General features: G+C 38.1%; 1 protein-coding gene across 1 annotated transcript in view; it reads right to left on the bottom strand.

Moving 5' to 3' along the window:
• FAF1 (Fas associated factor 1) overlaps positions 1-24,193 on the bottom strand; it is a 493,406-nt gene that overhangs the window by 40,991 nt on the left and 428,222 nt on the right. The window contains exons 16-18 of the mRNA XM_067726079.1: positions 5,364-5,444; positions 4,217-4,294; positions 261-476 (exon numbers count right to left, since the gene is read on the bottom strand). Coding sequence (XP_067582180.1) covers positions 261-476; positions 4,217-4,294; positions 5,364-5,444 — 375 coding nt within the window. The remainder of the gene's footprint in view (positions 1-260; positions 477-4,216; positions 4,295-5,363; positions 5,445-24,193) is intronic.

The raw sequence follows: 24,193 nt of genomic DNA on the forward strand, positions 1-24,193 counted from the left end.
GAATAGGGGAAACAACTAGGAAGGAAGACCTAGTACCTAATTTCTTACCTAGGCTACTAGGCACATGTCTGCTGGCCTGGGAAACCATACCTTCTCCAAAGGCTGAGGAGAGAAAGGTGTGCAGAACAAAGAAGGACTCCTGAGTGTGTGGTCTTGCGGTAAGTTGTGCCATGGCACTTTTCTTGGACTACTTTGTCCAGCCCTAATGATGGGCTATCTCCCATCTGGACACACTTCCCGAGATAGGCATGGGAACTTACATCTCTCCTAGGAAAGGTACTCAGTAACTTGAATTCATCCCATGGAAATCCTTTGGAAGCTACAAAATCAAAGACGATCTGGAGCTTATTGCTGGCCAGGAAACGCCGCTCGAGGAACTCGCCACTGGGTGTCCGGATCCGCAGTTTGCTCACAGGCTCAGCATTTTCTTCCTTTGGCTCTGGAGGCAGGGCCTGCTCTAAGGAGAGTCTGATGGCCTAAAGAGGGCAAAAATCAGGTGTTAAACTGTTGATGGATGGAATTGTGGGGGGTGGGGGAGGGAGAGATGAGAAAAAACCTGCTGCTTCCTAGAAACTCATCAAAAGCTATTGCCCATTTATTAACGAAGCCTGATGCTTGGACAACAGAATTATGTGTTTTTCATTTTCTTAATATTAGCCCAATAAGCAATTAATTAAAATAAATCCCACCTTGATGACACATTAAATTGATAGGTAACTACACAGAGAAGAAAGGTAATTTATTTTTTACTGAAGGGCTCAGGTATTTGTGATTCCTTTCTAGGGCATGAATTAAGGCTATTAGAAGCATTTGCAAAAGACGCGTGTGCACGCGAACACACACACACACAGATGGGGGTGGAGAAAGAGAGAGGGAGAGAGAGTGGGAGAGAGAGCGCGAGTGCACAAAAGAGAGAGAGAACATACATTTCCCAAGTAGAAATGACTGAAGATTTTGTAGAATTCTGGATAATATACTAACGACAAAATGGAGGAAAGACTCTGTTTGGGTTGATGAAAATGTTTGGAAATAATGGTCGTGGTTGCAAGACTGTGAATGTAATTCATGCCACTTAACTGTACTTAAGAAGGGTTAAAAAGGCAAATTTTTGTTATATATATTTTGCTACAATAAAAAAATGGAATGGAAAGAAATTAAAATATCAGGCTTATTGGGGGCAGGAGACTATGGTCCTAGTTCCAGCTTTGCCACTAAACTGCTGTGAGATTTGGCCAAGTCCACATTTCTGGACCTAGATGTGGCACAGACTCAAACAGGTGGGGTAAACTGTTGGGAGATCTCATGGCTAGAGTTGGGCTCTAGTTCTCAATCTAGCATTACGTTGTTTCACGTTCAAGATATTCCAGTGGAAGGAGTTTAAAGATCTCTGATGTCCCTGCCTGTGGCAGAAATTCACTAAAACCTTTTTGTTCCTAGAACTGTGGCAGGTTCCTTAGACATGTAAGCCTGGTATTAGCATGTGCAGCTTCACAGTTATATTGTGTTCCTGGTTACTTTCACATTTCCATGTTCCCAATTTTCATCAATAGGGAAAACAAAAATTTCCCCCAATTAACATGAGTGAGAGAAATTGGGATACATGTTCTCTAAAATCTCAACACAATTTTCAAAGTTGGTGTCACTCCCTTTGGAGAAAAAACAACAACAAAAACCCTATTAAACAACTCTCAGGTAAAAGGGGAAATATAATGAAAACTACAGAGTATCTAGAAAACAATTGTTGAAATTTCATATTCATATTGGAATCTCTGGGATTCATTTAAAGCAGTGCTCAGAGGAAATTCATAGCCTTAAAATTCTTATATCATTCAAAAGGAAAATAAAAATAAGTTAATTGGGTCTTCCCTGGTGGCGCAGTGGTTAAGAATCCACCTGCCAATGCAGGGGACACGGGTTTGAGCCCTGGTCCGGGAAGATCCCCCATGCTGCGGAGCAACTAAGCCCCTGCGCCACAACTAGTGAGCCTGCGCTTTAAAGCCCGAGCCACAACTACTGAAGCCCGTGCACCTAGAGCTTGTGCTCCACAACAAGAGAAGCCACAGCAATGAGAAGCCTGCGCACTGCAATGAAGAGTAGCCCCTGCCTGCTGCAACTAGAGAAAGCCCGTGCACAGCAACGAAGACCAAACACAGCCAAAAATAAATAAATAAAAATAATTAAAAAAAAAAAGAGAAATCTCTTCCCTTGTAGCTTGTTTTAATGGTCAATGAGTAAGCATAGGTAAAGCAGGTAGCAGAGTAGTTGATACACAGAAGACGTTCAACAAAATATTTTCTACCTTCCATTACTGAGAGTCCTCAGCATGGACAGATACTAGAGTTTGTCAGGCATAGTATTTCGTACTTGTGTGATAGGCACTTGATAAGTGTTTGAACATGAATAAACTCTGATTTCCAAACAGTGAAATCTTACACATCTCTCAAGACCTGGCTCAAATATCAGTTCTTCTGTAGTGTTGACTGAATTCCAAAAGCTGTGAAAGATTTTTACTTTGCCCCTGAACTCTAAGTATTTTGCTTTTATTTCTGTTATGTTATTTAGCACGTTTTTCCTTGATTTGCTGTTACTTGTAGACATGTTGTATCTTCCCTACAAGATGTAATCTCTCTTTGCAGGCAGAAAATGTCTTACTATCCTTTGTTTCTCTTTCAGTGCCTAGCATAGTTCTTGCTCAAAAATCATTTACTGATATTGGAGAGGGTGTAGAGAAAAGGGAACTCTCCTACACTGGGAGAGTGGGAATGTAAATTGGTGCAGCCATCATGGAGAACAGTATGGAGGTTTCTTAAAAAACTAAAACTAGAACTACCATATGATCTAGCAATCCTACTCCTGGGTATATATCTGGAAAAGACGAAAACTCTAATTTGAAAAGATACATGCACCCCAATGCTCATAGCAGCACTATTTACAACAGCCAAGTCATGGAAGCAACTTAAGTGTCCATCAACAGATGAATGGATAAAAAATATGTGCTACATATATACAATGGAATATTACTCAGCCATGAAAAAGAATGAAATATTGCCATTTGCAGCAACATGGATAGACCTAAAGATGATCATACTAAGTGAAGTAAGTCAGACCAAGAAAGACAAATATTATGGTTACCATAGGGGGTTAGAGGTGGGGAGGGATAAATTAGGAGTATGGGATTAACAGACATACCCTACTATGTATAAAATAAACAACAAGGATTTACTGTATAGCATATATATATATATTTAATATATATATAATATATATAAAATATATATATATATCTGAATAACTTTGCTGTACACCTGAAACTAGCACAACATTGTAAACCAACTATACTTTAATTAAAAAAATTTGTTGAATAAGTTACGAGGTGGCATCCTCTGACCAGGAGTGATGACTAATGGAGTTTTCATCAGCCCAAGTTAGGGCCCTCCAGGTCTTTCTATCACTTGTTAGATGGCTTCCTCTATTTATAAGTGAATTTTGCCATTAATCCTATATCTAGAAAAAAGTTCTAAAAGCCATTTTTTGTGAGTCATCCTAGGAAGTCATTTGACACCCTGTCTCTTTTTTCCCATTGCACTTTAGGTAAATCTCTATAATGACTTTTATATATAGTATGTAATTCTATTTTTACAAGACTATGAACTCCTGGAGCAGAGGGCCCACATCTGTATCCCTACTTCCTAACAGATTTTGGACACACACTAAGTAGTCAAAAAAATATTTGCCAAATGAGTGAATGAAAAAATTCTCTATATTGTCACAGACATGACCTGAACTCAGGGTGGAAAAAAATCAGCCAAGCTAAATGGATTTTTCACATATAGGGGCCCAGTGAAAGATGCTGCAGAAGTAACTCCCAGTGTCTTTTGGTGGGTAAAGTAAAGCCTGAGAAAAGGGGAGAAAATACAGTCTTTGTGTTTTTTGGGTGAGACAATATTTAGGAAGGATGGGAATATTTGTCAGGCAAGAAAGGGGAGAGGAATTGGAAAGAATAGAAAACCATGAATCTAGTACAAGTTTAAGTTTTCTAAGAGTTCAACACAATAGATTGGGAATGATTCTTCTAAAGAAAATTAGTCTTCCATATCAAAATGAATCTGGGAAAAGTGGAAAGAAGTAAGTTGTAGGAAATATTAACATCCTTAGTATCAAATGCAATGGAAATAGACCTAGCATTTGAATAACTTTTCTAAAAATTATGCTCTACCTCACGTTCCTCTTCTTGTTCTTTGCGAATCTGTTCCAAACGAAACTGTTCTGCCATCTCTCTCTCATGAGCTTCCCTCTGTTGATAAAAGAGAAAGGAATCCAACACTTAATAAACACTGGCCTACTTTTTTTTTAAAAAAGAAAAGAAATAAAAGAGAAAGAAAAAGAAAAGAAAAAAAGTTCATTTTCAGCATGGCCCAGAGGTACACTGTGGTAATGAAAGTGTTTCTCTCTGGAACAAGGATGGAAATAAAAGCAACAACAAAGCATACCTCTATGATCATGGTGGGTTCCTATTCAAACATTTAGGTAGCTCTGGGTAGTGTAGCATTCAAGATCCTTCAGACCTTTCTCTGGTCTTCCTTTCTGGTCTTTTCTGCCACCTCCCCTGTACCCAAATATCAAAACTCTATTCACATCAGCCTCTATCTTGAACCCATGCTTTCTGGCTCCTTGTTGCTAGCACACATTACTTCCTCTCCTACCCCCCTTTCTCTATCCAGTTCAAATATACAATCTCTTCTATGAAACCCTGCCTAGTACATTCCCATTTCTTGGCTCTCGAAAAAAGCTGGAAAAAACTTTCCACTGAAAATCCTGTTCATTGAACTCTCACAGAACTCAGTGCTTCCCTTACAACATTTAAGATCCTTGCCTAAGTGTTCCAGCTATCTATGCTCTTGACTGAATCTACTCTGCAGCACAATGTGAGCCTTATTTTGAAGGCAGAAAGAGTGGCTTATTCATTTTCCTCTCCTTCAATGCCCAGTACAGAAGCATTTAATGCTCAAGAAGCATTAAATAAGTCAGTGGTTCTCAACCCTGACTGCACATTAAAATCACCTGAAGAGCTTTTTAAACATTGCTAGATTTTACCACAGACTGATTAAAAACAAATGAAGTAAACACTAGGCCCATTTTTGTTTTCACTTCTCATGATTCCTGAAAAAATTTATCTTGTCAAAATGAACCATGCTTTAAGAACCTGAGGTAGAATTATATTCTTTCTGTTAATTGAAACTAGCTTTCTCCACTGCAAACCCAACTCTCTTAGGTTTCAAAATGATTAAAGGGCTGGCATTTAAATAATGAAAGACTATTTAGGATTGAGTTCTTTATCCCAGAAGTCCCCTGACCAAACCTACCTTTGCTCTGTCAGCCTCAAGTGAAAGGCGATAGGCCTCGTCTTGTTCTCTCTTCACATTTTCTCTGGCTTCTCGTTCGTCCTTAAAAGAAAGGAAAATATTCAAAGGCATTTTACCACATTACTGTTTTTAAAGAAAACAACAATAATAATCCCCTTGTCTTACTCCTGTGTAAATTTATTATAATTAAACAAGACACTTTTAAAGTGTACAATATAAATAAGCTAACAAATAATAAGGTGAGTAGCACAGTAGATAGTGAAAATAAGAATGTTTGAAGCCTAGTCTACCACTTACAAATTGTGTGACCTTGGGCAAGTTATTTAATCTCTTTAGGTCTCAGTTTCCTCAACTGTAAAAAAGAAATAACATTTGTCTCATAGGGTTGTGAGAATTGAATGCAATGATATATAAACTGTCTAGCAAAGTACCTGACATTTAGTTCATTTTCACTGATTAGTTCCCTTCTCCTTTACTCCTGATTTTTCTAAGATAAACTTGGAGATTATCAGCATTGGGACTAAGGACTGGGAGAGAGGAAAGGACTAGGAAGTAATCTGGTCAGCACAGAAAGAGGCTGAAAGCACAATACCCTGCTTAACTTTAGTCCATATCACACCACTAAAGCTTGGTTATCAAATAAGTATATCCCCACAACATTCACACTCATGAAGTGTGGATAATGTAAGTTATCTAAGTTGAAGATCTTTTAGAATATTTTTAGTGTCTGAAGTGATTATGCCATCTGTGTACATTTAAATTGTGATTTCATATAAAATTAAAAGTTAATTCAACTACCAGAATTTCTTATTTGTTAAATTCTGGAGGATAGCCAATATACATGTCCTTAAATTTAATAAATACCCACACCTGTTGACATTAGAGTATAGGTTCCCTCTCTGGTCATTTTTTTTTTTTTTTTTTTTTTTTTTTTTTGCGGTACGCGGGCCTCTCCCTCTTGTGGCCTCTCCCGTTGCGGAGCACAGGCTCCGGACGCACAGGCTCAGCGGCCATGGCTCACGGGCCCAGCCGCTCCGTGGCATGTGGGATCCTCCCGGACCGGGGCATGAACCCGTGTCCCCTGCATCGGCAGGCGGTCTCTCAACCACTGCGCCACCAAGGAAGCCCCCTTTCTGGTCATTTTGCACAGTAGGCTGAATCATACATAAGTTACCGATATCTGACTGGTTTTGACCTATAAAAATGGAAATTTCATATAGTTTAACTTAATTCTTTCTTTTTGTCTCCTCAGTTCAATATATGCTTGCTCAGGCTGAGTGTATGCTCAGCACTGTCTTAGGTACTCCCTCTGATATCTATTCAAGACTGGCCTTCTCCTTGAAGCCTCATACTCCTTTTGGTTTCAATGATTCCATTAAGTCCACAATCTCTGGTATAAATAGTAGCATTTCATTGATTCCTAATCTTTCAAATAAAAAATTAGGAAAAATTAGATGTTGTTGGCCTGAAGCTAATTGCTATACCATCTGTGATAAAAGAGTATGCCAGAGAAATTATATGTTGGGGCAAAATATCAGGAACAATGTTTAACCTGAGAGACCACTTAGGCTGCAAAGTAGTCAGGATAATTTACGTGTCATGTAGTATGACACATGAATAAAAACAGGTTTTAAAAACTCCTACTTGGAGACGTACTTAGCTATTAGTATTTTTATTTTAAAGCAACAGAAGCATCTTCCTTTAAAGATATTTTCACTGATTCCAACTGGGTATTTCCTACTTTGGTCTATATACTACAGTTTTACTATGACCAGATACAATCAGCCTGATAGGACATATTCTGTATGTTTTTCTTTATATTTGCATTTGCATTTACTCTGTAAGCACCTTTGCCCACTCAATATACAAGCTTGTACAGACTGGACACTTAATAGTTCATTTGGCCATGGCTGATCTATAGTTGATGTATAATGTCTTCATTTTTTTATGTCACCAAGGAGAGGTAATGAGGAGATTAGAAGACCTGTGTTCAACTCCTAGCCCTGCTAGTAGCAAGCTGTGTGTTCTTGGGTAAACACTGTCTCCCTTTTCAGTCATTTATTAAATTAAAGAATTGAATTTTTAAGGAAACTGTGCCTCTCTGAACAACTCTATCTTTCCAAATTTAGATATTCCTAATATTATCAACAACCTATGGGAGTAATCTTATCTTTTTACATTTCAAATAGGGAAATATTTAAGATGCTTAGGATTTTAATTGTAACATACTTTCATGACTCCACCTTTTCAAATTAGTTTAGATTTCTCTTGTAGCATTCTGTCCTTTCCCTTTAAAACGTTTATCACAATTGTATCAATTATCATATGATTATTTATTTAATGTGAGAGTCCCCCATGACACTGTAAGCACCATAAAGGCAGGGATCTTGTCTATATTACATACCTCTGTATTCCAAGTGTTTCACACAATGCCTAGCGTTTGGAAGGTATTTAATAAGCATCTGTTGAATAAATGAACCGTCTTTCCAGGCATAAAACATTCATTGTCTAGAGTAAAAATTAAGGAGGAAAATGATATAGCTCATTCATAAAGTGGCCCTATCTGAGTCAATGAAATTGACTGGCTGGGCAGAAATGACCCGTTATGACACTATGTACACACACAAAGGGACCTTCTAAAAGCTACCACAGCTGGAAGCCCTCTCTGAGCACAAATACAGTTTGTAATAAAAGCATTCTAAGTAAACAGCTCTGTTTTAAAACAGACTGTTGCAGATAGGAAAGGCCATTAAATACAGGGATCCCTGCCACAAAATGTGGCACCTGTTGTGAGAGGACTTCTTGAACCAGCTAACTTCCTTCCTTCCCTCCCCACTTCTCTCTCTTCTATTTCTCTTCCCTCCTTTCCTTCTCACAAATATTCAATAAGCACCAATTTTACTTCAGGCATCACACTAATAGTGGGGTTATAGAGGCAGGCCACAGTTTAATAGAGAGAGAGAGAGAGAGAGATGAGCTAATCTGAAAGAACAATATTGTGTAATCTGAGCTATTTGCTGTATTTTCTTTAACTTGTTTTTAAAAAGGCACTCATGCAAAAAATTGTAATGCAAATGTTAAATTATTCTTAAATGTAGCATTGTTAATATTGCTAGATGCTGGCTGCACAACATTGTGAATACACAGAATGTCACTGAATAATGCACATTATAATAATTAACTGTATGCTATGTGAATTCTGCTTCTATTAAAAAAAATTACTAGAATCAAAAAAAATTTGTAAAATTGCTGTATGTCCACACAACAGAGTACTACTCAGCAATTAAAAGGAATGAATTACTGATACATGCCACAGCACAGATTAACCTCAAAATAATTATGCTGAGTGAAAGAAGTCAGACTAAAGAGTATATACTGTATGATTCAATTTTTCATAAAACTTGAGAAAATGCAAATAAATCTATAGTGACAGAAAGATCAGTGGGTGCATGGGACTTGAATGGTTGGGAGGTAGAGGCAGAAGAAAGGGATTACAAGGTTCATGAGGAAACTTTTGAGAGTGATGGATATGTTCACTATTTTGATCGTGGTAAAGATTTTATTAGTGTATACGTATGTCAAAACTTTTTAAAATTGGACAGTTTATATAGGTACAGTTTATATAATTATACTTCAATATAACTTTAGAAAATAAGCGATTAATAATACTGAAAAAATTAATGTATGGATTAAACAGCAGCTTGGACACAGGTGAAGAGAGAATTAATAAAGTGGAAGTAATCTGAAGAAACTACCTAAATTGCAACATGGAGAGACACAGAGAAATAAGGTATAATAGAGAAGTTAAGTGGACATGGAGGATATAATCAGAGTGCCTAACGTGCATCTGCTAGGAACCCTAGAAGGGAATATAAAGAATGGAGCAATACTCAAAGAGATAATGTTTTTGAATTTTCCAGTATGGATGAAAGATAAGAATAAGCGGCCAAGGACCATTTCAAATGGTAACCTCTAGTTCTGTAGAAACTACCAAACTGAATAAACAAACAAATTGACTGAAGTCATCATAGTCAAACACAGCTTTGAATGCCACCTCACCTGAAGAAGACCAGCTCTTGATTCTGTGGATCCAGTGGTAAGACCTTGGATGACTGGGTTGTAATAACAGAAATAGTACTTAGAACCTTGCTAACAAAAGTGTGGTCCAAGAACAAGCAGCACTGAAATCAACTGGAAGCTTGTCAGAAATGTAGAATCTTAGGCTCCACCTGAGACTGACTGAATCAGAATATGAATTTTAATAAATTCTCCAGGTGATTCCTATGCACATTTAATTTAGCAAAGCACTGCTTAAGAAGCTTTGCTTAAAAGTAATGTATACTGCTTAAGTGACAAGTGGTTGGGATGTTATTTTTGCCTGCGGGAAAGCCATAAATGGGGAAAGTTCATCCACTCTGGTGCAGAAAAATAGTTAAATACTAGGACCAGGACCTACCTTTTTACATGGAAAGTCAAGCTAAATGCTCTGGAGATTTTTTTGGGATGTGTGTGTGTGTGTGTGTGTGTGTGTGTGTGTGTGTGTGTGTGTGTACACGCATGCAACAGAGATGATGTAATGGTGTTTGATAGAATCTAAATACTACATTCTGTGGCCACTTCTCCAGTCAGGATTCCTTCCTGAAGATAGACAGATAAGACAGGTGGAGGAAGCTTACTTTCAATCACAGGTCAGCAAACTGTGGTCTTTGGGCCAAAGCTGGCCTGTAGACTATTTTTGTAAATAAAGTTTTACTGGAATATAGCCATGCCTATTTGTTCATGAATTATCTATGGCTACTTCTGTGCCACAATGACATAGTTGAATAGTTGTGACAGAGAGTATATGGCTTCCAAAGTAGAAAGTATTTACTATCTGACACTTCACAGAAAATGTCTGCTGACCCTTTAAAATCATTATAAATGTTGGTTTCAGCCTTTTTAATTTTTAACTTTTAGCAAGTAGAGAATAAAATCCTAATGAGATTTTAAAGTTCATAAGCCTAGGGGGAGCTTCAGTAAAAGCTCAGATGGAAAGAGTAACTGATTTGTTTATTACATACAAAAAAATCAGAAGCCATAAACTAGCTCCGACATCAGTATGAAAGGTTTAAAGTCAAAGGTCTCGTGGCAGCATATTTCAAATTTTACATGGGCTAACAATAAGAGGTCTTGAAAGGGAGTTCATATCATAGATAAAAATAATTTGATTAAATGTAAGAATGCAAGAGAATTACATACTTGGACAGGTTTCCAGGTATCTAGGAAATGTGGAGGAATGATTTCTAACTCTAGACACATGTGAACTAATCATCTGTCTTAGAGGCTTAGGTATAGAACTTTTTGTTCTGCACCACTTGGTACCTTGGCTTAGTTTTAGGCAATGACTCTGTTGAACATCTACTGTGAGTAATCACTGGGCCAGATATTGTAGGAAAGACATATGTTAAACTAGTCCTACTTTAAAGTGTTTTAAATTTCATCTAAAAGAAAGGGACAAATGATTTGGGTGGGGCTATTTTTATGGAGATTTTGTAGTTATATCCTGCTGTTATCAAATTTCTATTGTTAAAAGCATAGTGTCAGGGCTCCCTGGTGGCGCAGTGGTTGAGAGTCCGCCTGCCGATGCAGGGGACACGGGTTTGTGCCCGGGTCTGGGAAGATCCCACATGCCGTGGAGCGGCTGGGCCCGTGAGCCATGGCCGCTGAGCCTGCGCGTCTGGAGGCTGTGCTCCTCAATGGGAGAGGCCACAACAGTGAGAGGCCCACGTACCGCAAAAAAAAAAAAAAAAAAAAAAAAAAGCATAGTGTCAGACTTATTACCTTTCTAAAATGAAAATCACATCATAACACTCCTCTTTCCTAACCTTCAATGATTTCCCCACACCTTCAGGATAAAGTCTAAATTTCCTAGCACAGGTGCCCTCAATTACTTTATCAGCTTCATTACCCACTTCCCCCTTCCATATACGCTATGCTCTAGCCATACAAGCCCTCTCACAGCTCCCTGAACAGACCAGCCTTTGCATGTTTCTCTGCCTTTGCATATCCTTTATCCTTTGCCTGGAAAATTCTTTACCACTCCTCCTTCGGCAAAATCACACTCATCTTTCAGGCTCAACTTAAGTGTCTAGGCATTCACAGGTACCTCACCCTGGGTTGAATGGTTTCACTTCTGTGTTCAATTCACACTGTATTATTTAATCATATATTTACATATTTCTCTCTCAGAGTAGACTGAGCACTGAGGGCAGGAATACTGTTTTATTAATTTTTGAATTTCCAGCATAAGTTAACACTACCAAGTTGGCACTTGATAGATAATAATAGCAGTTAACATTCAGTGAATGCTTCCTATATGCCAGGCATTCTTCTAACTACATTATTATCATATATAATCCTCAGATATATTGAGGGAAGGAGGAAAGAAAAGAGGTGACTATACATAAAAGAAAAAAGAAAGGGAAAGGGAGCTAAGGTATCTGCTCCAGGAACTGTCATGGACCTCAAAAAAGGCCAAAAGCCTTTGCAAGCTAAATGCTCTTGTTTTACTTCCCTCTTGCTACCATTACCCTAATTTGGGTTCTGAGATTTATAACATACCTAGAAGCCTTGAGAGAAATAATAATAGGCAGGACGGGAATAAGAAAATAGCTCTACTGAGGAAAATTATCCTCTTGTGTAGGGTGCTAGATTATTCCATGACTATCTTCTTTCTGTAACATCTGCAAGGGTGACAAATTTCAGGGGACTCTTCATGTGATGACTGGGCACAGTGCCTCGCACATAGTAGGTATTCTACAAATGTGGACTGAATTGAACTGGGAGGACAATTAACTGACTCTTCCTGAGTCACTAAAACAGATAAACCAATCCCTAGCAATTTTGTAGATTCAGTGATGTCAAAAAGAAAAAAGTAAAATAATTCAAATATTTGATCATTTAAAGCCAAGTTTTCAAAGCCTGCCTCTAAAGCTAAATTGATCATTTTATTTTCTAAGTAAATACCTGGTCAGTGTGAGAACAGAGGAAGCAGAGATTTTAGTTATTAAATTATTCTTAAGGGGCTAATTCATTAGGCACCAAAAAGATGTAAGACTGCCTCAATTTCTTCTTTAGTATTTGGGAGGTAAAAAGCACCCCCCCTTTTTTTTTCAAATCTCCACCTTATGGTCTAATTGGGACAGAAGTGGAGTTCAGATATTTAAGATCTTATTTTTGAAAATTCTCAGGCCACAAGATGTTCTGATAATCTTGTTTACAAAACATTTAAATAGTATCTCATATTTTAACGTATCAGAATTAGACACTTCTCCAAAGAAGATATACAAATGGCCAACAAGCACATGAAAAGATGCTCAACAACATTAGTCATTATTAGGGAAATGTAAATCAAAACCACAAGGAAATACCACCTTATCCACTGCGATGGCTATCATTTTTAAAAAGAGAAAAAATGAGTGTTGGCGAGGATGTGGAGAATCCTTGTAACCTGCAGATTGGAATGTAAATGGTACAGACGTTTTGAAAACTGTTCGGTGCTTCCTCAGAAAGTTAAACAGATTTGCCACATGACCCAGTGATCCACTTCTAGTTATATACCCAAAAGAACTGAAAACAGGGACTCAAATAGATACCTGTACACAAATGTTCATTCTATCATTATTCACAACAGCCGAAAAGTGGAAACAGTCCAAATGCCCATTAACAAATGCATGAACAAAATGTGATATATCCATACAATAGAATATATTTCAGTCATAAAAAGAATGAAGTAATGATATATGCTACAATGTGGAGGAACCTAAATGAAAAAACCAGACACAAAAGTCACATATTGTATGACTGCATTTGTATGAAATATCGAGAACAGGCAAATCCACAGAGACAGAAAGCACAGTGGTTGCTAGAGGCTGGTGGGGGGCAGAGGGGGTTGGGGGAGTGACTGCTTAATGGGTTTGGGGGTGATAAAAATATTTTGGAACTAGATAGAGGTAGTAGTTGCACAACACTGTGAATGTACAAAACACCACGTAATTGTAAAATGGTTCATTTTATGTTACCTGGATTTCGCCTAAAAATAAACCAAGTATCAAATTACAGAGCTAAGAACTAAATAAAAACAAAGCACTCTACAGTGTAAAAAGGGAGAAGAATATTTATACTTGAAGTATAAATGATAAGGGCACTGCTTGAAAAAATGTGTTAAATTGGCCTTCAAAAGAAGTACTGCCTGGTAGCATCGCCTCCATGGTGCACTGTGTCCAGGACATTCATCTTCCAGCCAAACAGCTTGGATTCTAGTCCTTGTTCCATCCTGATGGCAAAACAGTACAGGGAAAAAGTACAGCTTCAAACACAAACAACTCAACTTGGTCTGAATTCTAGGTCTGCCGCTTAATTTCTGTGCCCTTGGGCAACTTCTTTGAACTCTTTCAACACTGAACAATTTTATCTCCAAAACAGGAAAACTACCTCCTCGTTGGATTACTGGAAGGATGAAATGAAATGATGAATACATATCACCTAGCACAATGGGCATTTGATAAACGTTACCCTAATAATCATCACCATCATCATCATCCTAGTAATGTTAATCCTCTTCCTTGTAATAACTAGATGTGTAACCTCAGGCCGAACAGTTTAACTTCTCTGAATTTCTTCCAAGGATTGCCTGGGGAGGCCCTGGGGCAAATCATTCCTCATTAACAGCATCATTTTTTGATAGGTAAATTGGCAGTGGTAGAGGAGGGTAAACAGGGGAAGGTTCACGAATAATTATATGGACACGAGTCTCAGGTCTCTGAAGCATCTTCCCATTGTTCCGTAGCTGACTGCTGTACCCTATCAAGTCTATGTACCAGGGTTCTGACAGATGTCCCAGGGCCCAAAAAGAACATTAGAGGTCCTAAGCAGAGATTATGCACCATATGTAATTTAGAAGAAAAGCAATATTAAAGTGTATTCAGAAGTCTGACAAAATTCTAATTTTTCTTAAGACTCCTTTGATTTTTCTGAAATATTAAATTTCATAAAGGTATCTCTCTGTCTACATATATTTTTCCTGTCTATTTATTTGGTGAACCTACTTTGCTTATTCTATAAATGTTTGGTCTGCCTTTACGTAATCACATTCTAAGTTGCAGAGGAGAGAGGCTTTTTAGTATGAGGGCCCAGGACAAACCCTTAAGTTTGCTCTATTTTCGAGTGACCTGGGCTGTGAGAATTAAATAGAAGAACACATGGTGGGATAGTGCTCTGAAATGGACTAAGGTTCCAGACTGAAAGGAATGATCATTTTGTTAATAGAATCAGGAATGACTTAGAAGGCCTCATCTTCTCTGTGGTAAGAACGAATTCCTTGGCCCTAGGCCTAATTTATCACTGTGGTTTCCATGGTGTTAAAAGTGTTCTCACTTCCTTGTTAATCAAAGCTACCACTGGGCTTCCCTGGTGGTGCAGTGGTTAAGAATCTGCCTGCCAATGCAGGGGACATGGGTTCAAGCCCTGGTCTGGGAAGATCCCACATGCCGTGGAGCAACTAAGCCTGTGTGCCACAACTACTGAGCCTGCGCTCTAGAGCCCACAAGCCACAACTACTGAGCCTGCACAGCTACAGCCTGTGCTCCACAACAAGAGAAGCCACCGCAATGAGAAGCCCGCGCACCGCAACGAAGAGTAGCCCCCGCCCGCCGCAACTAGAGAAAGCTCATGTTTACAATGAAGACCCAACGCAGCCAAAAATAAATAAAGAAAAGAAAAATAAAATTTTTAAAAAGCTACCATTAACCAAGTATTTGCAAGAAAAATGTAGTAAGTATTAATGAATATCCTCCTGCCTATATCTTTATCTAAGACTTTTAATCCTTTAAAGTCTTATATTTCAAAGTTTACAAAGCACTTTCACATGTGATACTCACAATAATGAGGTTGGCCAGGAAGAGACTTTGATCCCCATTTAGAGATGAGGAAATTGCGACTGAGAAACTTCAAGTGGTTTTTCCAGGGTCACTCAGCTTGTTAAAATGTAGGCCACCAGTTACCTCATTTAGAGCTCTTTCTGCCATTTCACCTTTCTTCAACCTATACACTTACTGTGTTTCTCCCTCTCTAAATTTTCTTCCTTCCAAACACTGCAAATATAGTCCTTAAATCAGTGCAGGGAATAGTTATGGAATGATTTTCTTGGGACTAAACTGTTTTCACTTGCTGAATGAACTGAGTAGAAAAAACAGATACAGGGTTAGTTTATTTCATTACCAACGGACTCTCCACCTAGAAGAGCAAGATGGTATAGAATGGATAGGTACCTCCAGCTTTGCATTATCCTGTAGAGTTGTCATCATCTATTTACATGTCTGTTTCTCTCTTTAGACCCTAAGCAAATCGAAGAGACTTTTCCTTGTTTATCTCTGTATCCCTAGTTCCAATCCCAAGCAGTGCCTGGTACTTCCTAGATCCTTAAAAACAGAACAGTGAATGAGCATTTTGGCTCCACCAGACATCTGCATTATAAGTTTATATTTGTTAAACTGATTTGCCTGTAAAATCATTAATGACCTGCTAGTGTTCAAAAACGGTGAAATAAGGATTATGGCAAACCTGACACTTGATATTCTTTCAGGTTATATACCTGAAAGAATAGGTTTGATACCTGTTATATCAAGGACAGAGCCTAAATGTTAGACAAACTGGTTATTTTTAAAAATCTAGTTATCAAAAGTTTTAAACAGAGAAATTTCAAGATATTTGTATCTTGTTATCTATCACAGTCCTACTGCAGGACTATGAAAACAGAGAGATGAATTCACATGTAGCAAGTAACTTCCAAGTCCTAACTAAGACTGTCTTGCTTTGCTAGAATGTTAAGTCTCTGGAATTTCCGGTGCAGATGTTTAGAAAAGATTATTTTTCATCTGGATAGAAGTGGTATGTGGGAGTGAGTTGAAAAGCTGGATGTGAGACTGGTTTGCTAATTTCTTTAGTGGCAGGGTTTCAAATGATGAACTGTCATCTCAGTGTCTGCTTTAGAGGGAGTGGGCCAACTTGTGAGAGAGAGTTTATGTTAAGCTAAACCTATCCAGAGAGAATCTACCTATCTGCCTGGTAACGTAGGATGAAATCTGAACGTTTTTCAAGCATGATGTCTCAGTTCAGACCCTGGTCATCTCTCGCTTAGACTATGGCATTGGCCTCTTAGTAGGACTCCTAACTTCCAGTCCCTTCCTATAAAATCCATTCATCCATTCATTCACTTACACATTTACAAGACATTTATGCTCACCTACTATATACGTTAAGCTTTATGTTAGGGAATGGAAACAATGATTAAGAGGTTTGGATGATGGCCATTCTGACTGGTGTGAGGTGACACCTCACTGTGGTTTTGATTTGCATCTCTCTAATGATTAGTGATGTTGAGCATCCTTTCATGTGTTTGTTGGCAATCTGTATACCTTCTTTGGAGAAATGTCAATTTAGGTCTTCTGCCCATTTTTGGATTGGTTTGTTTGTTTTTTTGATATAGGACTGCGTGAGCTGTTTGTATATTTTGGAGATTAATCCTTTGTCAGTTGCTTCATCTGCAAATATTTTCTTCCATTCTGAGGGTTGTCTTTTTGTCTTATTTATGGTTTCCTTTGCTGTGCAAAAGCTTTTAAGTTTCATTAGGTCTCATTTGTTTATTTTTGTTTTTATTTCCATTTCTCTAGGAGGTGGGTCAAAAAGGATCTTGCTGTGATTTATGTCATAGAGTATTCTGCCTATGTTTTCCACAACAAATGCTGGAGAGGGTGTGGAGAAAAGGGAACCCTCTTGCACTGTTGGTGGGAATGTAAATTAATATAGCCACTATGGAGAACAGTATGGAGGTTCCTTAAAAAACTAAAATCAGAACTATCATATGACCCAGCAATCCCACTACTGGGCATATACCCTGAGAAAACCGTAATTCAAAAAAAAAAAATGGACTACAATGTTCACTGCAGCACTATTTACAATAGCTAGGACACGGAAGCAATCTAAGTGTCCATCAACAGATGAATAAAGAAGATGTGGTACATATATACAATGCAATATTACTCAGCCATAAAAAGAAAAGAAATTGAGTTATTTGTAGTGAAGTGGACGGACCTAGAGTCTGTCATACAGAGTGAAGTAGGTCAGAAAGAGAAAAAGAAATACTGTATGCTAACACATATATATGGAATCTAAAAAAAAGGTTCTGATGAACCTAGGGGCAGGACAGGAATAAAGAAGCAGATGTAGAGAATGGACTTGAGGACACGGGGAGGGGGCAGGGTAAGCTGGGACGAAGTGAGAGAGTAGCAATGACACATATACACTACCAAATGTAAAACAGATAGCTAGTGGGAAGCAGCTGCATAGCACAGGGAGATCAGCTCAGTGCTTTGTGACCACCTGGGAGGGGATAGGGGAGGGTGGGAGGGTGGGAGGGAGGTGCAAGAGGGAAGGGATATGGGGATATATGTATACATATAGCTGATTCACTTTGTTATACAACAGAAACTAACACAACATTGTAAAACAATTATACTCCAATAAAGATGTTAAAAAAAAAAGATAAGTAAGATGTGGTTTCCTTCTCTCACTAGTTGTAGGAGATAGATGTATAAAATTGGAAAGGAAGGCAATATGTATGAGGGCCTAATATGGGTTAGTTATTTTACAAGATGCTGTTTCTTTTTTTTTTTTTTGGTACGCGGGCCTCCCACTGTTGTGGCCTCTCCCGTTGCAGAGCACAGGCTCTGGACATGCATGCTCAGCGGCCATGGCTCACGGGCCCAGTCGCTCCGCGGCATGTGGGATCTTCACGGACCGGGGCACGAACCCGTGTCCCCTGCATCGGCAGGCGGACTCTCAACCACTGCGCCACCAGGGAAGCCCAAGATGCTGTTTCTTTTCATCCTCACAAACTGCAATTATTACTTCCACGTCACTAAGGGGAAACTGAGACTCGGACTGGCGACATAATTTGTCCATAGTGTGTAGCTTGTATGGGACTGAATCAGCTTTTATACTTAGGTCTATCTGTTTCTAAAACCTGTGTTCTTTCCACTAAACCAGCGGTTCTCAGATTTTAAAATACAAACGAGTCACTTGTTAGATAGGAGACTTGTGAAGACACAGATTCTCTGGCCCAACTGCAGAGATTCTGATTCAGTAGGTCTAGCAATGGAAGCTCAAAAGTCTGTACTTTTAACAAATATGTGCTCAATGGACCACACTTTGAAAAGCACTGTACCTCAAAAAGAAAAAATAACAGATGATTATACCACCAAAATAAGTACTATCATAAAGATATGAACAAAGTGATGAGCAAATAGCATAACCATCATAATTAGTTTCCTAAATTACAAATCTAATTATGTCAACTTCTTACTTAAAAGATGTGATGAATACTCACTGCCCACAGTCTAAAGTTCAAATTCTATAGCATAGCATAAAAGTACAGTGTGACCCTAATACACATTTTTAGCCTTTTCTCTCCTCCCTTTCTTCTACCAATACCTCTTTCTTGCCTTGCTGAATTACTTCTCATTTCCCACATGTCCCAAGCCATTTCACATCTCCAAGCTTATCACACTTCCACATTTTTTCAATGAACTTCTTCCTTAATCCAAATGATTATTTCCTACTCATTCTTCCAAACTCAGTTTATATGTTATTATTATAGAAAATATTTCGAAAGTACTTAATAGATGCCAAGTACCAATCTAAGCACTTTACATGTATCAACTGATTTAATCCTATCAAGTAACTACTAATTGAGGAAACTGAGGCACAAAGATATTAAGATAGTTTTCTCAAGGTTATAGAGCTGCTAAGTGGCAGAGGTAGGGTTTGAATTCAGGCTATATGGGACCTTGAGCTCTTAACCACTAACTTATAGTTGCCTCTTATGAGACAGCGAGCTATTCTCAAGCAAGGACTCTCTTCCAGATAACCAGGGCCTAACTCAAACTATATTTCTCTTCATGTTCCTCTAGCCCACTCTCATCTCTTAATCTTCTGAACTAACTTCCTTCCATTCCACTTGTGTGAACTATTTCTCCCTGGTTTGAACCTAATTATTCTCTAATTGCTTCATGTACTGAGGTTTCATTTTTAGAGATTAAGTGGCAAGCTCTCTGAGGGCAGAAACTGTCACCCAGTGTAGCTTGGCACATGTCAGGCACTGAAAGAATTATTGTTGGACTGAAAAGCAGAGCAAGCATTTTACCAGCTAAACTACGGTCACTGGTTAAAGAGAAAGCACATGAATGGGGAATGGGTAATTCCTCCAAAGTGGAATGAGGGAGTGAGTGGGCAGGTATTTCTTAGTTCCTTTCTTGACAGAAGGCTGTTATTTTGAAAAGCAAGTAAAAAAGGGCTCTTAAGCATATAAGGGATTGTTATCCATGGCTGGCTGGTCCTGACTTTCAAAGTGAAATTCTGGAGTTCGGACTCCTAGTAAATAGTAGTTAGATAGCTATAGCTATGCATTTAAATTGTTATTTGGATTTAAAAGCCTTATAGAAGCTATCACTTCCTTCCCAGAGAAGAGATGTTCACAAATACTTTGGGTTGGTTGCAAAGCTGAATCTTTCTACTGCTTTGCGTGAATAAACTAGTTCAGGGCTATAAAGTATATGTTCTTTGTCTTAGTCACACCTGCAATATATGCTGTGAACAGATTCCATAGGTTGTATTCTTTCCCTATACACACACACACACACCAGAATATTATTTAGCCATTAAAAATAAGAAAATCCCATCATTGCAACAATATGAATGGAACTTGAGGGCATTATGCTAATGAAATAAGTCAGAAAGAGAAAGACAAATACTGTATGATCTCACTTATATGCAGAATCTAAAACAACAAACAAACAAACTCCAAGCTCATAGATACAGAGAACAGACTGTTGGTTGCTAGAGGCAGCGGGTGGGGAGTGGGCAAACTGAGTGAGGAGAGTCAAAAGACATAAACTTCCAGTTGTAAAATAAATAGGTTATGGAGATACAATGTACAGCGTGGCAACTAATACTGTAGTACATCTGTGAAACTTGCTAAGAGAGTAAATCTTAAATGTTCTCATCAGAAGAAAAAAAATTCTTCAACTATATATAATGATGGACGTTAACCAGACTTATTGTGGGGATCATTTTGTAATATATACAAATACTGAATCATTATATTGTATACCTGAAACGAATATAATGTTGTATGTCAATTACACCTCAATGAAAAAAACAAAAAGGAAAATGTTATTTAAAAACAAAAGGCGAGAATTCACAATCATTTGAAAATACTTCCTCCCAACCCCCCCACACCTACTGGAGGTGCCATTACAAGGGAAATACTTAGTTTCAATTAAGAGAAAATAACACTAAAAGGAGAAACAACAACAAAAGGTCTGACTCAGTAAGTAATCTTGGGCAAATAACTTATATAGCTCTCAGTTTCCTCAACTGCAGAATGAAGTTAAGATTAAATGATCTCTAAAATTCCTTCTAGTTCAGCCTAGGGTAAAAGTAACAATAGATTATATTTATCTATATACTGCTTACTGAATCCTGGGCACTAGTGCATGCTTTATATGTATTATCTTATTTAACCTTCAAGACATGCATATCAAGGGAATTCCCTGGCGGTACAGTGGTTAAGACTCCAAGCTTCCACTGCAGGGGACACGGGTTTGAAGCTCGGACAGGGAACTAAGATCCTGCAGGCCACGTGGCATGGCCAAAAACAAACAAAACCACCACCAACAAAAACATGCATATCAAGTAGGTACTATTATTACCCCCATTTTATACAAGAGGAAACTGGAAACTGTCTCAATACATCAGAAGTCCTGGAACATGCATTTTAAACAAGTTACCCAGGTGATTGTGATGCAAATAGCCACTGCATCACATTTTTGAGTACTGATACTCCAAAGGTTGCATTCCATATTGGTAAAGTTAGTGCAATCCCAACTGCTATGTATAAAATAAGATTTTTTTTTCCCCAATTAGTATCTGACTTGGGAAAGTCATTTAATGCTCTGCCCTCGCCCGTAAAATGGGTATAATTACACCTGTCTTGAAGAATTTATACTAGAAATGTAAATGGCCCAGTCCTATGCCTAAGAGTAGGGATTCAATACATGGTAGCTACTATCACAGGCATCCAAAAAAGGTTAATACAACTAAAAGAGCAATAAAATTTCATTAAAGCCCATTTTATATTTTTTTAATTAAAAAAAATTTTTTTAATTGAAATATAGTTGAGTTACAATGTTGTGTTAATAAAGCCCATTTTAAAGTCAATTCTATGGACTGTTGATTTTCCTAGCTTTTAATCTTATTTTTTAATGTGAATATAAAGTAAAATGGATTATTTTTGATGTACATTTCTATATCTTTAACACATGTATAGATTCATGTAACCACCACCAAAATAGGATACAGAACAGTTTCATCATCTCCAAAATATCCCTGGTGCTATCGCTTTGTTGTCATCCTCTCCTGAATCCTAACTCTCAGCAACAACTGATTGTCTCCCTGTCCCTAGTTTTATCTTTGCAAAAATATGAAATAGAACTGTATAGTACATAACCTTTAGAAACTGACTTTTTTTTTAAAACAAGCATAATGCCTTTGTAATTTATCCAAGTTGCTGTACATATCAATAATGTCTTACTTTTTGATTTCTGAGGATATAATATAGTATATTTATTTATTCACTCACTGAAGGTGAATTGAAGAACAATGAAGGATATTTTTGTTCCAGCTTTGGCAATTATGAATAGAGCTTTTAGGAACGTTCATGTACACTTCTGGTGTTAACATAAATTTTCATTTTTCTAGATTTAATAAATACCTAGGAAAAAAATTGCTGGGTCATGTGTTAAGTGTATGTTTAACTTCCTGAGGAACTGTCAAACTATTTTTCTGAATGGCTGAACCATTTTGTATTCCCAGGAGCAATGAATGAGAGTTATCCTTCGTCAGACACCTTAGCGTTCTCCCTTCTAACTCATGGGTAATGAGCATCCCTAGTCCAAGTCCCCAAAGCTATGCAAAGCTGTGATGAGTATTTTAGCACACAAGCAGTAAATTGCTTCAATAAAACAATGTGCACAGGTGAGAATTCCAGAAGCAAATCCTCTATTAAAATGTTTCTGTGCGACTTCCTTGGTGGCGCAGTAGTTAAAATTGCACCTGCCAACGCAGGGGACATGGGTTCGAGCCCTGGTCCAGGAAGATCCCACATGCTGCGGAGCAACTAAACCTGCGAACCACAACTACTGAGCCAGACTGCCACAACTACTGAAGCCCCCGTGCCTAGAGCCAATGCTCCGCAACAGAGAAGCCACCACAACGAGGAGCCCATGCACCACAATGAAGAGTAGCCCCCGCACAGCAACAAAGACCCAATGCAGCCAAAAATAAATAAATAAATATATTAAAAAAATAATAAAAATAGTTTCTGCTAAGCTGCTGAAAAATTTTTTTAAGGATATTTTCCTGTATCTGGCCAGACATTAAAACACACACACACAGATAGCCTCATCCACCAGAGGGCAGACAGCAGAAGCAAGAAGAACTACAATCCGGCAGCCTGTGAAACAAAAACCACATTCCCAGAAAGATAGACAAGATGAAAAGGAAGAGGGCTATGTACCAGATGAAGGAACAAGATAAAACCCCAGAAAAACAACCAAATGAAATGGAGATAGGCAACCTTCCAGAAAAAGAATTCAGAATAATGATAGTAAAGATGATCCAGTACACTGGAAAAGGAATGCAGGCAAAGATTGAGAAGAGGCAAGAAATGTTTAACAAAGACCTAGAAGAATTAAAGAAAAACAGAGATAAACAATACAATAACTGAAATGAAAATGACACTAGAAGGAATCAATAGCAGAATAACTGAGGCAGAAGGACAGATAACTGACCTGGAAGACAGAATGGTGGAATTCACTGCTGCGGAACACAGTAAAGAAAAAAGAATGAAAAGAAATGAAGACAGCCTAAGAGACCTCTGGGACAATATTAAATGTAACAACATTTGCATTATAGGGGTCCCAGAAGGAGAAGAGAGAGAGAAAGGACCTGAGAAAATATTTGAAGAGATTATAGTCGAAAACTTCCCAAACATGGGAAAGGAAAGAGCCACCCAAGTCGAGGAAGCGCAGAGAGTCCCATACAGGATAAACCCAAGGAGAACACACTGAGACACATAGTAATCAAATTGGCAAAAATTAAAGACAAAGAAAAATTATTGAAAGCAGCAAGGGAAAACCAACAAATAACATACAAGGGAACTCCCATAAGGTTAACAGCTGATTTCTCAGCAGAAACTCTATAAGCCAGAAGGGAGTGGCATGATATATTTAAAGTGATGAAAGGGAAGAACCTACAACCAAGATTACTCTACCCAGCAAGGATCTCATTCAGATTCGATGGAGAAATCAAAAGCTTTACAGACAAGCAAAAGCTAAGAGAATTCAGCACCAACAAACCAGCTCTACAACAAATGCTAAAGGAACTTCTCTAAGTGGGAAACACAAGAGAAGAAAATGACCTACAAAAACAAACCCAAAACAATTAAGAAAATGGTAATAAGAGCATACATATCTATAATTACCTTAAATATGAATGGATTAAATTCTCCAACCAAAAGACACAGGCTTGCTGAATGGATACAAAAACAAGACCCATATATATGCTGTCTACAAGAGACCCACTTCAGACCTAGGGACACATACAGACTGAAAGTGAGGGGATGGAAAAAGATATTCCATGCAAATGGAAATCAAAAGAGAGCTGGAGTAGCAATA

The sequence above is a fragment of the Pseudorca crassidens genome, chromosome 2, assembly GCF_039906515.1.
Source record: "Pseudorca crassidens isolate mPseCra1 chromosome 2, mPseCra1.hap1, whole genome shotgun sequence".
Taxonomy (NCBI): Eukaryota; Metazoa; Chordata; class Mammalia; order Artiodactyla; family Delphinidae; genus Pseudorca; species Pseudorca crassidens.